At 43.8% G+C, this 13,449-nt stretch overlaps 1 protein-coding gene across 1 annotated transcript; it reads right to left on the bottom strand.

The window, feature by feature from the left end:
- Positions 1 to 3,900: 3,900 nt before the first annotated feature.
- On the bottom strand, positions 3,901 to 8,954 carry LOC124671944 (galactoside 2-alpha-L-fucosyltransferase-like). Its single transcript, XM_047208263.1, has 2 exons — positions 8,810 to 8,954; positions 3,901 to 5,390 (listed from the first exon to the last, which is right to left on the bottom strand). Exons 1-2 carry the CDS (start codon positions 8,937 to 8,939, stop codon positions 3,901 to 3,903), a joined length of 1,620 nt encoding a protein of 539 aa, XP_047064219.1. The 5' UTR covers positions 8,940 to 8,954.
- Between the last annotated feature and the right edge of the window lie 4,495 nt (positions 8,955 to 13,449).

The raw sequence follows: 13,449 nt of genomic DNA, 5'->3' as shown, positions 1-13,449 counted from the left end.
CTCCTATGGAAGGTTTTGATTCGGGTCTTATTCGAAGACTTGGACACCACCTCTTGGGGTTCCACCTATATAATGAGGGGCCAAGGGGAGGGGGCCGGCCACCCAAGAACCACCAAGGTGGCCGCACCCCATAGTGGCCGGCGCCCCCCTCTCCCCAAACCCTAGCCGCCCGCTCCTCCACATCCCGCATAGCTTAGCGAAGCTCCGCCGGACTTCTACACCGCCACCGACACCACGCCGTCGTGCTGTCGGATTCAAGAGGAGCTACTACTTCCGCTGCCCGCTGGAACGGGGAGGTGGACGTCGTCTTCATCAACAACCGAACGTGTGACCGAGTACGGAGGTGCTGCCCGTTCGTGGCGCCGGAACCGGTCGTGATCAAGATCTTCTACGCGCTTTTGCAAGCGGCAAGTGAACGTCTACCGCAGCAACAAGAGCCTCATCTTGTAGGCTTTGGAATCTCTTCAAGGGTGAGACTCAATACCCCCTCGTTGCTACCGTCTTCTAGATTGCATCTTGGCTTGGATTGCGTGTTCGCGGTAGGAAAATTTTTGTTTTCTATGCAACGTTATCCTACAGTGCTCTCTTCTTGTGGACTTGGTTCAGATTGCGCAGTTTCTTACTTGTCTCTCCGATCTTGGCATTTTGGCTGTCTCCTATCCATTTTTTGAGCTAGAGCAAGGGCGTAGAGGTCCCTCTTCCGGAGTGAAGGTTGATGGTGATGGGGTGATAGAATGCCATTCAGGCAGTAGACGTAGAAACGACTTCTCCAGTGACTCATTTTCTCCAACAACAAGATCTTGCTTTCGATCCTCTTTCGATCATATACTGTTGCGACAGACAAGGCTAGAGGTTCTTTCAAACAGTGTTTCTAGTTTAACTTTTCTTTTCTTTGCTTGTTTTTTTTTCTTTTTTGTAAGATGATTACCTCAGCACCTTGTAAAATCTGGCCGCAATAGGCTTTATTAATTTAAAGGCGGCAATTTTCGCCTTGAATTTAAAATTATGTTTCTAAAAAAACTGGCTATATATAGGAGCGCGAGGGCTGAAAGATGACAGGAAGAAAATGATGGGAAAGTATGGTAGAAGGGCGTATTTTGTCCTGTGATTTCAAAATACACTTGGCAAAGCTACCTTTGCCATCTATTTTTTGCCCTAAACACACGACAAAGCTCCAGGCGGGAAACTCCCCATGCACGGGAAACAAAGGGTAGGCACCTGGATGTGCAGGAATAAAAGTGTCGATGTGGGCATAAATCTTTGCTGAGTGTCCATTAGGTGACACTTGGCAAAGAGCCGCTGCTGTAATGGCTCTATGAAGTGTGGCTACCATGGCCACGTGTCCCCAGTCGTTGCCATGAGTGGCATCTTGGCATGTGTTTCGTAGGGATTTGCCGTGAAATGATTATTTGTTGTGTGTTTTTCGAGAACATTGCCGTGTCCCAATGTTCACCTTGTGTTTTGCTCAATCTTTGACGTGACCGTGGACATTGCCGCGTGGTTTTGGAGCCTAACTTGGGGAACCTTGTCCTTGCCGAGTTCAACATCTGCTTTTTTTTGGTAATGCTCCCCCTCTCTTTATCACTCACCCCACATATGAAAATGTGGATTTTCCCTTGATAGGAAAATAATTTCATTTTTTTCAATATCTAATCATCTAACTTTATGTATACGAAAATTTCGGATTTTTGCTTGTCACGAGAATAATCACCCCTCTGTTTTTCTTTAAAAATAGAATGTTGATCTAATCAACTATCGAACCCTGTCACATGTCACAGGAACACTATATTTGACGGCCGCATGTTATGCAGACACATCACCGACTCATTAATGATGACACCCTTGTCTTATTTATTCTCGCCAAATATTTATTTATTCTCGCCGGATCTTTAGAACTTCTGACACCGACAACATTCTTAAGCTCGCCATTAGAATATTGCCGTTGTTCCCCGTTCGACAGATGAAGCAACTACCAGAGATGGTCGAAAATCCATTTTATCCTCAGCGCTCCATCGTACTCCTAACTCGTATCAAATCCCCTTCAATGGTAAACATTACAGGTGGTTGTATACTCGTGACGTCGGTCTCTACCATCAGCGGTGCGAAAAACACGCCCATCATTGGTAAGCCTTTTACTCGTAGTGAGACATGACAGGTAAAAAAAATCCATGAAAGGAAACGTTTATTGTGCAGCGAGGCATCGGGGATCCATAAGCCAATATCACAAATGGCTCGACCGGGGTAAAGTCAACCATGTCAAAATAGAGGGCACGACCAAAAAAAGGCACGAGAGATGCTGCCATCTGGCCCCATGGTGCGCGGGGGTGCCGATTTGCGTTGAGTTGTCCAGCTCACCAGAATCCACCACGTACCAGTTAACCATGCGCGACGTTTTCCCGAATCCCTGGCACTAGATGGCCTAAAAAGGAGAATAAAAAGTCATGCGATCTACCACGGAAAGAGAAAAAAAAGTCATGCGATCTACCATGGTAGACACACAGCTTCGTCGCCTATGGCAACTTTTTTTTGTAGGTTGTTTGCTCAAACAATTATAGTATATCACTTCCCTTGTACTCTCTTGGATACACATGGCTAAGGTTAGTATCAATAACCTCTCTCACTTAGCAATGACTTGAATTATAACCTAGGGTTCTACTAAAGAGATGATGATGTGATTATCTGATGCATAGTTACCTCCCCTTCCGAAGTTTAGTGAAGATAGCCTTGTATAGAGAAGGGTAGAATAATAAAATACTTGATGATAAGCTTTTGTTGATTTCATTGTCAGTGGTTCAAGACTTTAGTTCAAGAAAAATACCATGAGGGTCATGGTAAGAACAATTATTTAGTTAAATACATGGAAAAGATAAGTCAAACAGTGACTTGCTAACTTTCTTGTTCTCTTATTTGTAGTTGAATGGGTGTTCATATGTTGGGGCAAGGATAAAGATTTGGTACTTAATCCTAACACAAGGTGTTGGGGTAATAGTTTTAGTTCTATTTAATCTAACCATAGATCAATCACCTCTACCCAAAATATGATTTTAGAAAAGGTCACATTGAAGTTTATACCAATTGACTTAATGATCTACTTCAGTTCCGTAAAACTTCAGTCACTATGATAAGTTTTATTTGAAATCACGAAAATTCTCCAAACTTTTTATGCATGCATGCAATGCATATATCTGTTACAAATTGATAAAAACATGTATATTGTTGGATTTACTTTGTCATTCATGTCATGTTGTGAGTTTCACAAGAGTTGCGATAGAGATTTTTTTGGCACCTTAAACTCAATTTATTCATTCACCTATTTGTACAGCAAAGTTCATTCCTTCATTTGAAATAGAGGTTTTCATCTAACAAAAGTGGACCAATTTTTTTAGAGGATTAGTGAGCTAAACTTGTTTCATTGATCCCCTAGCTACCCTAGCTAACTCGTGAGCTATACATTTCTCTTCACGTTTAAAAATATTGAAAACTATCTCTTAGAAATTCAATAGCTAGATAGTAGCAATCGTCCATAACCGATGCCCCAATGCCGAGAAAAGTGTAGTCCATCCGTTGGTAACTTTGTACTAAATCTGAGTAACTTTAGCGGCGATCAAAATCTGAGTGGTCTCCAATTCTTTGCCGTGCAATTATTCTTTGCCGTGTGTGCTAGGTGCTGCGCACGGCAGTGCAGCGGCTCACGGCAAAGATTTGCTGACGGCAATGGCCATTTTTCCCGTAGTGCCTTCTCTCTCGTCCATTCCAATATTTCACTGACAGAAATGATTCACTAGATAGATGATTAGCATTTTATGCATGCATAAGAAAATTGCGGATTTCCCCTTGACAGGAGAATAATTACCCCTCTGTTTTGTGACATTTTTCTGAAAAGAAAAAGAAAATGTTGATCTAATCAACTAACTTAATCCCTCTGGGTAGATCCTCACACACCTTGATGTGCCGGGCCAGCTCCTCCTTGTCCACTGTCTTGCCCTTACACCTGACCTTGAAATTCATGAGGTGGGAACACGGCTCCATGGAGACGGCGCGTACGCAGGGCGTCTCTGGCAGCGTCTGGTTGTTGGCGACCATGAGCATGGTGGAGCGCAGGCCGGCGAGGCTGCTGCTCATGTAGCCGAAGGTGGACATCCCGGTGGTGAGCAGCACGTCGGAGAAGCTGAGGAGGTAGATCTCCGCGAGCGCCTTCTGGTTGTGCGACCTCTGCGCCCTCTCCTGCCGCTCCTCGTGGCTTGGCTGGAACACCCCGACCCCGCCGCCGCCCTTTGCCCCGTGCTTGTAGTAGGTCCACCTGATCCGCTCGTAGTAGTCGGCGTGCAGCGACACGACCAAGATGGCCTTGTTAGAGCTCGCCGCGCCTTCGGCATCGACGGCGCTAGTTGTGTTGCCCGGCTCAGGCTCATGCTCGTCGTCGATCTCGGGCAGTATGCCCTCCTGCCGCGAGCACGCCAGGATCTGCATGTACATGTCGTCGGCCGGGATGGTTGCGAAGGGGAACATCCTGACCTGCACGCCGATCATCTCCTCCGCGTGGGCCAGGTACGAGCGGTGGTACCTGGTCACCATCCCCCACACGGAGTTGGACGGGTGGAAGAGGTAGCGGGCGAGGAAGTGGGAGACGCTCTCCTTGGCCGGGAACATCCTCCGCAGCTCGTCCTCGAACTCGGCGATGCCGTAGAGCAGCGGCACGAAGTAGAGGTCGTTCTGCAGCAGCAGCCATGTGACCTTGGCGAGCACGATCTGGTCATCGTTGCAGTAGAAGAGCTGGTCCGTGACCCGGAGGCCGTGCGCCAGGTGCGCGTACACGTACGGCGGCACCGGCTGCGACGCCGCCCGGTCCAGGTGGTTGGAGATCTTGCCGTGGCGGAGGAGGTTCCCGTAGGAGTCGTCGGACCGCACCCCGAGCTGTGACATGTTGGCGACGGGGAAATCCGGCGGGAGGCTCCAGGTCGTGTCCGGGAACGGCTCGCAGAAGAGGTCGGTGAAGTCGTCGGTGTTGCGGACGAGGAGGACGCGGTCGGTGAGGAGCGCGTAGAGGAAGGTGCTGAGCAGCGACAGCATGCGGTTGCCGAGGCCGTTGTAGGGGAGCCACACCAGGTACCTGCACTCCGCCGCCTCCGTGTTGCTGCTGCCGGACCGGAGGTTGTCGACGGACTTGGCGTACTGCGGCGTTCCCGGGCCGCACTTCTTGTGGCGCGCCTCGTAGTCGCGTAGCTTCTGCAGGAGGTGGGGCGATGCTGCGAACGGGGAGTGCTTGTAGTAGCGCGGGGATTCGTACCGGCTCCGGCACGCGCGGCGGTCGAATCCCGGCGCCAGCAGACCGCCGAAGAGCTCGTCGGCGCCGGTGCCGCTTGGACGTGGACGAGAGACGTTGGCTGTTCCTGGGAGGGATTATTAAACGAGATAATATCAGACCGCGATCGAGATGATTAAGGCTAAAATGATTTAAATTATTCTACATAATCCAAATTATATGTTATGAATGTAGAGTAACTACATACGTACAAAATTATGATGTAATAAAATTTAGTCCAAACTTTTTTATGTCTAGTAATTATCTACAATAATTGATTACAGCACATAATAATATGATAATTAGGCTACAATACGGAAATTCAATTCGGCTCCCGGGTGCACATGCTCCCTATACCAACAAAACATATTTTAAAGTGTGGAAATTTTTTGAAAAAAAACTCTACATGTACATCTCTATAACGTTCTTTTCACTGACTATATAATTGATTACACTACATTTTTCCTGTAAAGTCAAACGCTGCATATATAATTACTTATGACAGTAAGGTTTGTATAGTAAAAGCATGCATTTTGTTCTGCAATATGAATGAAAATCATGTGTCTATGTCTATTTAAAAACTTTGACACGTTTAGTCGGGCTATAGCAACTTTGCCGCATCATGCGGAAAAGGCTATAGCGGGGCTATAACTCAGCTATTTTAAACAGAGGTGTCTACTAATTTGAAGTAAAAGCAAAATTTAGTACTAATGCTCACAAATTATCCAATGAATAATAACTAAGAGACAATCAAAATTTCAGACGACAGACAAGTAAACGACCTTTCTTCCTTGCCTCGGCACCAACCTAACCATGCGCGCCCGTGTAGCTATCGATCACCGCCCTGATCGTCAGTTTGATAGATGGATCCATCGGGATGGGCAGCGAAGGCAGCAGCCAGCGGCAGAAAGCTAGAAACAGAATAGCCCCCAGTTTTTCAAAAACCTGGAACCTGGGTGCGGCCGCACGAATGGAACCTGGGTGCGGGCGCACCCAGTTTTTCAAAAAATGAAAAAGACGTTATTTCAAAGTTTCAAAAAAATATGTAGTAAAATTTTGCATGTACATATTATGTTGATACTTATTAGTGTGCGTTTTTACGAAAAAATATCATTGTATGTGACCTACACGAAAATGACAAAATGCCCAAATGAAACTAGTGAATAGGAATCTGTACTATTCACAGAATCCGAAATTTGCATTTTGTCATTTTTGTGTAGGCCACATACAATGGTATTTTTTCGTGAAAACACACACGGGTAAGTATCAACATAATATGAACATGCAAAAATTTACTTCACATTTTTTCAAAACTTTTAAATAGCATTGTTTTAAATTTTTCATAATTGGGTGCGCGCGTACCCAGGTTCCGTTTGGCATTTTCGGGTTGTTGGGCCAATATTCACTACTCCTAATAACGGCAGCCCTTGCTTGTCCCCCCTTCCTCCATCCCTGGATATTGCATTTACTTATCTGGCTCTGGATAATTTCCTAATTAATCTAGTCTTGGGAGTTCAAAAGCATTTGTTAGGGTGCTACTAATTCTTCAGTCGACTAAGAATTATGCCACAACATTGGCAGAGTCTTGTGCAAATGAGTCGAGGGACCCGCAACCCCGTGCGGCGTCGCAGCACCGTCCGGGGGATACTGCCGCAAACCACTCCATCGTTCCTTCCCACCCTCCCATCCTCCCTCTATCACCGCCGGAGGCATCGCTGGCCAAATGTTGCACGACGTGGCGGCAGCTGGGCGCCAGCTAGGAGCGACCTAGGGTGCGAGGCGGCGCCCTCCTCACCTATGCAACCGCTATGATTCGTGGTGACGGCGGCCGGACGCAACGACAGCCAGGCTGCTACATCATCTGGGCGCCGAGGTGGCGGCCTTGGGCATGGTTGCGGTGACTCCCTCCCCAGAAGGTAGATGGCCTCATTGGGATTTGGTGTGAGGGATCTTGGGAACCCAGTGTGATCTCCGAAAGTGAAGATCCAGTGGTTGACGAGCTTGGGTTGACGGGGCAACCGTGAAAACCGTGTTCCTACCTCTGCCTTGGTGGATGATGGCGGTGTCGCTTGGTGTTGTTACCTTGTGGATGACATCGTCTTTGCTTGTTTCATCATTACACTTGGAAGCGGCAGATCTTGTAGGTTGACAACGGGTAGCGTGGGGGCTACTTGCTTGTCTTGAACAAAGTTGGTGGTCCTACGGTCCCCTTCGTTGATCTGGCCAACACAGAGATCTGATTGATGGATGTATTCATTGATCTGGTCGAAGTTACGTTTCAGAAGGCTTTGCCGGCGAACTTCACTAGGCGACCCATGCATGGAGATTGCCGGATGGGGTGGGATTTTGATGCGTGCAACCTTGTTTTTCTGATCGTTTGGTTTTAGAGAGAGCGATGCGAAACTCTGTAGTATGTTGTCATCGTGGGACATGTCTTTAGTTCCATGGTGATGCCAGTGGCGGAGAATGGCATGGAAGCCGAGATTTGAAGACTAGTAATGGTGGTTCGAGTTCTGATGGACATGATAGGTTGACTTGGTGATTCGCGACTTGAAGCAGTGGCAACAACAAGTGGGGGTGACAACATAGGAGAAGTTCAGAGTCTAAACTTTAGGGTGAAAACCCAAGGTCTAACTTTAATTGGTTATGCATGTGTCAATGACTTTTGTAAAAGCATTGTTTTTTAGAGCGCGGACCTCCTCCAGGGAGTAAACTTATGATTTATGATCAGGGCGACAACTATCCTTGTGCATTGTTCCCCTCTTGGAGGGTTCACTTTTGGAGAAAAAAAATTCGGGTGTTGTCTTGATGGTGTTTGGCCTCCCGCTACATAGCAGGACTTCTCATTTTATAATTCTTTTTTTTTGTTGTGTGCCTCCGCATTGATATTAGGGCACTGCGTTGTTGTAGAGGATCGGTGCAATTATATCTTCATAATATTAATATATTTTCTTTATCAAAAAAGTTAACTTAGTTATCAGTTAAGAGATGTCAACGATTTTTTTTTTTAGCAAGAGATGTCAGCGATTTTAAAATGTCAACTGCAACTTGACTCGCCACGGGGAAGTTACAACAATGGTTTTGAATTGTAGTTTCGAAATAATTTTGGCACCTACAAAAATCACCGAAATTCAACGAATTTTACTGATTTTAATTTTCATTTCAGCCCAAGAAGCGAAATTTTGTCTCAAAATTCATGAAATTATTTAAAAATTGAAAAGTATTTGATTTTTTTGATCCACGTGTATTACTGAAATGTCTAAAATATTTTAACCAAAAAATAATTATTTCGAAGTTCACCAAAATCATTGAAATTATGTGCATTTTATTCAAGCCTCAAGCGAACTCCGCGGCTGTAACTCGTCTTGCAACTAAAAAATCTTAGTTACAACTCCACTTCCAACATAAATGTGGGATGCAAATCGATCAGGCAACAGATGCATAACATGTGCTACACGGTTTATCAGCTAATTACAAGAGGACTAAACAGGGGTCGATGATGAGTACCTCCACACATCGCGGTTAGCTTCGCGGCGTTGTGCCACGCCGCCGGCGCGCCGGTTCTTCCGCCGAAGAAGAGCACGAGAAACAGCAGTGCCATCACGCACACCATGAGCACCACGCCGGCCCTTCCCATCTTCTCCTTCTTCTCCCTCCTCCTCGCCGCAGCGGCGGCTCTCACCGGCCACGCAACCTCCGCCACCGGATGATCGTCCGTCTTCTTGTTGTGGTCAATCATATCGCTAGCACGTACAGCTATATACATTTACATGGTCGGTCGAGGCGCGAAATTCCCATGGTTTTAACAAGAGCAGTAGCTTCTCATCACAGCAAAAGTACATGTTATTATGCGACGTTGGAGTGCGGTGTACGTACGTCCTCCGTCTTTTGGCTCCCTAGCTAGCTACTATAGTTGCGTTGCACGATCCTTGGTGTGATTCCGTTCCTTTGGATGCAACTTTGCGTACACTGACGTGCAGCTGCCGGTTGACTTTGGGTAGCTGAGCCACCATGCATGTGGGGTAGCATCGGGATTGGAGCTAGCTAGGCATTGTGCCGTGCGGGTCGGTGTGCCTCGCGTGCATGAATGAGTTTTCTGGGGGTCAACGCGTGGAGTGCAGGACACAATGTGACGAAGGGGACTTTTTTTTCTTGTCAGTTTCGCCAATTCGTTATTCTTCATAATCCTTGAAAATTTGAAATCTAGTTTACCAGTAGGAGTATCTCACACCGGAGTACTATTTTTCACTTTGTGGATCAAACGGGGTATTAGGACGTGTTCACACCGGAGTATTTTAGCACCCAACGAATCTGCTCCGCAGAGGTAGATCCTCAAAACTGGGCTATTTTACCAAACTAGTAACCGTGCACGTGCAATATGCACGTCTCGTAAAGCAGCTAACACAATTTAGTCATAACTCACTAATACAATTTAATCAATATATATGTATCTCGATTTGTGAGTGTTTACCTTGTATCTTAAGTCTATCTGGAAAATAACAATTGCAAGCTAAACTTGCTCCTGCCCAACAGTTAAAGCTACACCTTGAAATACACTTTTGTCAGAGTTAAGTAAATAATTTCCATTTGATTCTTCATTGAACTTTGTATCTTGAAAAATGCAACATTTCCTTCTTTAAGGAGGAGAAACCATGTCGCTCTGGTTGTACTTGAGAAGTCTATGTTATTAGAATGGATGGCAAAGTTTGTTCAAAAAAAGAATGGATGGCAAAGCTCTCATCCTTACATAAAAAATAACCCTTTCACAAGTAAAAAAAAAAGAGCATATGCGTACAATCCTAATCTTCCTCTTCTACGGCAGGTGGTAATATTGGCTTTTTTTAGTACATGCAATGGTAAACCAAGAAACTGTTGGAACGATAAACCAAAGATAGGCAACAAGTAGCGCTCAAAATTTGAACCAAATAGCAGAATTGTTTAAAAATCTGGAGCCCACAACTGACATTATACTTAAAATTATCAAACAAAAACCCATAGGAATGTGCGCAAAGCATGTGTTAACTGACATAGATTCAATCGGAATACATTATAAAGCTCCCTAATATCAGCTACAAAAATATAAGTACATACATTTGATTTTTACCCCGATAAATCTAGCAGCTGCAAGATTTTGTACAGTAGTGTCTTCATATAGAATACAATTTGAACTCACATAGTTCATTAATTTGAACTCTATCGTAGTGTCTTCATATAGCTGCTGCAGCAACATATGACCAACTTCCAATCTTTCTTGTATGTTTCTCCCAATACATTTCTTTCTTAGTCAAATTCAATTATCCAAAAATATGCCTGACAAATTGCAGCAGAGATCCAAAGATGTGGCAGGGCCTGTAGGATCACCAAATACTTTTTTTTATCACAAAACGCCGAACTATAGTTATTTTTAGTTCTTCGTGTCAGGCTGACAACCTGGAAAAATTCAGAAAAACCAAATCATCATCATACATTGTATGCTGATTGACAAAATAAGTTTATCAGATATCATACATCCTGCAAAATTTTCCTTAATCATATGATACCTGAAAGCATCATATGGAAGGGATGCCATCTTATGAGGTTTAAAATTTTTCTAAATAATCATGGTGAATGTATAATGTAGAATTAGTAGACAAAGGCAAGAAATACAACCACTGCAAAAGCAAAACTAATGCAGCTATGAAGAAAGAAAAACTTGCATAGACCTTAGAAGCTGGCGCAAAAAATACATCTCTTAGAATGAACTCTTTGGTTCTCGAAACAAAAAATTATTTTATTTACAACCAGAACACTTAACGATACAATAGCAAAACGATGCACCAAGAAAATTATGTTCTATGTATGGTGTTTCACCTGAAATGGTATTCCAAGGGAAAAGACAACACATGCTAGCACAACAACAGTTTCAATACTATCCAACACAATTTTATCTGTTGCAATTTACTGTATAACTAATAGTTTTTATCTGTTGCATTTTGAGTTTCATGACAATTTTGAAAATTTTGTAACCACAATTCTAGCAGAGCACACAAGATTGTATGAAAACTTGCCTATGCTTATGGTGCTCAATTATCCGTAGGACACAAGATGGTCATGCACTGTCGGCTAAAACTGAAGTATCAAGATGTCTACCATATAATATGTTCTCGAAAATTTAAAAATCCTTATAACATGTCTTTAAAAAGATCAGGAAGAATAGATCTATATCAATACTATCCAGAACATTCCTTTTAACAATCTAGCCGGATGTGATTTTAATTATGTGCTGCTCCTCCATTCTGTAGAAGTGAACATATTTATCAAAGCTCCTTGGTTAAAAAATGTGGGTTATAAGTTTACATACAAGATTTTGTTTTCTCCCAATATCTACACTTAATAAGTCACTTCTTGCTATGAAATTCAATTTAATGCCCCCAACTCTGCATCGGAACCATAGCACATACAACGAGTATAGGATATATTTGCGAGTTGGATTTTTCCTTTTGGTCCTGGTTATAGTTTTGAAGGAGTAGTAGCTTAAATGCACAAAGATTATCTCCTTTCTAGTATAACTTGGTTCAACAAGCCCATGATGACGTAAGTAAATTACTTGGTACAGTTAATCCACCTGCAAGTCCAGTGAAGCAGTGGTCTCGGTGTCCGCCAGGAATAAGAGACTCATAAAGGTTGTTGATGCAAGTTCTTTGGAGTCTGGGGTTAGGGCACCTCTGACGGCAGCCTAGGACCCGGCTGTCAGAGCCGAGCCTACCGTTTTCGGCAGATGCCCTGACTGTGTGACAAGCATGTGAAATTGCCTTGCTTGGTGCCGGATGCATTTCATGGATCGCGCTCTCGTCGGCCTGCATTTTGCAGCATGTTATGCTTGGCTATTCTACTTTAAATGTACCATTAAATATAGAAATATTTGTACTGGAGGTTCCCTTTCTGTCTATATGTGGATTATGTTGTTGACAAATGACACAGGTAACACAAGCAAAGGCAAAACAATGAGATTAAAAAAATGCAGTAGGGAGGTTTCTAGCATATCAGCCTTCTCTTGGACAATAAATCTTTTAGGTATGATCATGTAACCTGTGTGTATAGGTGTATAGACAATGAATTTCCTAGGATGGCATATATTCTTAATATTGTAATAAGGTCTTCAACAACACACCTTTGGCAGGTTCACACAGTGCAAGGCACAACCTTGTTCTTGCATGTCCTTCAATCCTCACAGAATGCCAACTCAAGCTAGTACTGGAGGCTCTCTCGACCATCGTCAACAACAAGAAATGCCACGGAGTGTTATAGGTTCCTGCGAAAAAGAACACTAACAAAGGTGAGTTATACTTCAGTGATGGGTTGATTTAAAGCTAAACAAAAGATGCAGATGCCCTGAGAACTAAAGGAAAAAACAAAACAGAAGCAACCTCACGAAAATTGCATAAGCTTTGTCTATGTTGAAATAGTTTTACTGTGGAACCGTAGGGTCAGTATGGATTCCAAAAACAACTTTTCATTCATGAGTTGTATTCTAGAACAACTCTTCATTCATGAACATGATAAATAAAACACTGTTTGTGCAGAGAATTTGGGAGTGATAAGTTTGGTAGTTTGAGGATATTATGTGTTCAGGGAGTAATATATTTGGGAGCCCCAGCTTGGGCAGCGGCAACAACTCCTAACATCACCGCTGCTCACTGATCTGCCTTGAAAGCCATCAGGACATTCAGCTGCATCGTCACTGGTCAGCTTTGGCACAGCTGGCGCTAGATTTGGTTTCATCTTCAGCAGCGGCAATTGGGCATACCACCTTTGACCAATGGTATGTTTTGTTCCAGAATATTATTACACGCGGTATTTGCATTCCCCTGTATAGGTATTTTCATTAGATCTTTAAACGGGGTATACCCTCCCTGATCAAAACAGATATGCTACTGCACAAGTACAAACAGATATGGGACCGTGAGGGGTAAAACCCATTTAACTACTTGCTGGAAACGTGAAATTGAAATTATAATTCTTTTCTACTGCTTCTTCTAACACATGAAAAATAGTAGGAGAAGCATGAACATTCATCTGGCAATTTCTAACAAATTATATATATTTGATTACCAGGATGCAATAGAGATACTTGTAAAAAAATGAATGTTGGTCTCTCTGTATCAACT

The sequence above is a fragment of the Lolium rigidum genome, chromosome 1 (assembly GCF_022539505.1).
Source record: "Lolium rigidum isolate FL_2022 chromosome 1, APGP_CSIRO_Lrig_0.1, whole genome shotgun sequence".
Lineage (NCBI taxonomy): Eukaryota > Viridiplantae > Streptophyta > Magnoliopsida > Poales > Poaceae > Lolium > Lolium rigidum.
The sequence above is the reverse complement of the archived record's forward strand: the minus strand, read 5'-3'. Positions and strand labels throughout refer to the sequence as shown.

What these genes read in the sequence shown, in the direction of transcription:
- LOC124671944 (XM_047208263.1), bottom strand. Translation starts at nt 8,939, where the DNA reads ATGGGAAGGGCCGGCGTGGTGCTCATGGTGTGCGTGATGGCACTGCTG. An exon ending in GCTAACCGCGATGTGTGGAG is followed by an intron (nt 5,391 to 8,809) that starts GTACTCATCATC and finishes AATCCCTCCCAG; the next exon opens with GAACAGCCAACGTCTCTCGT.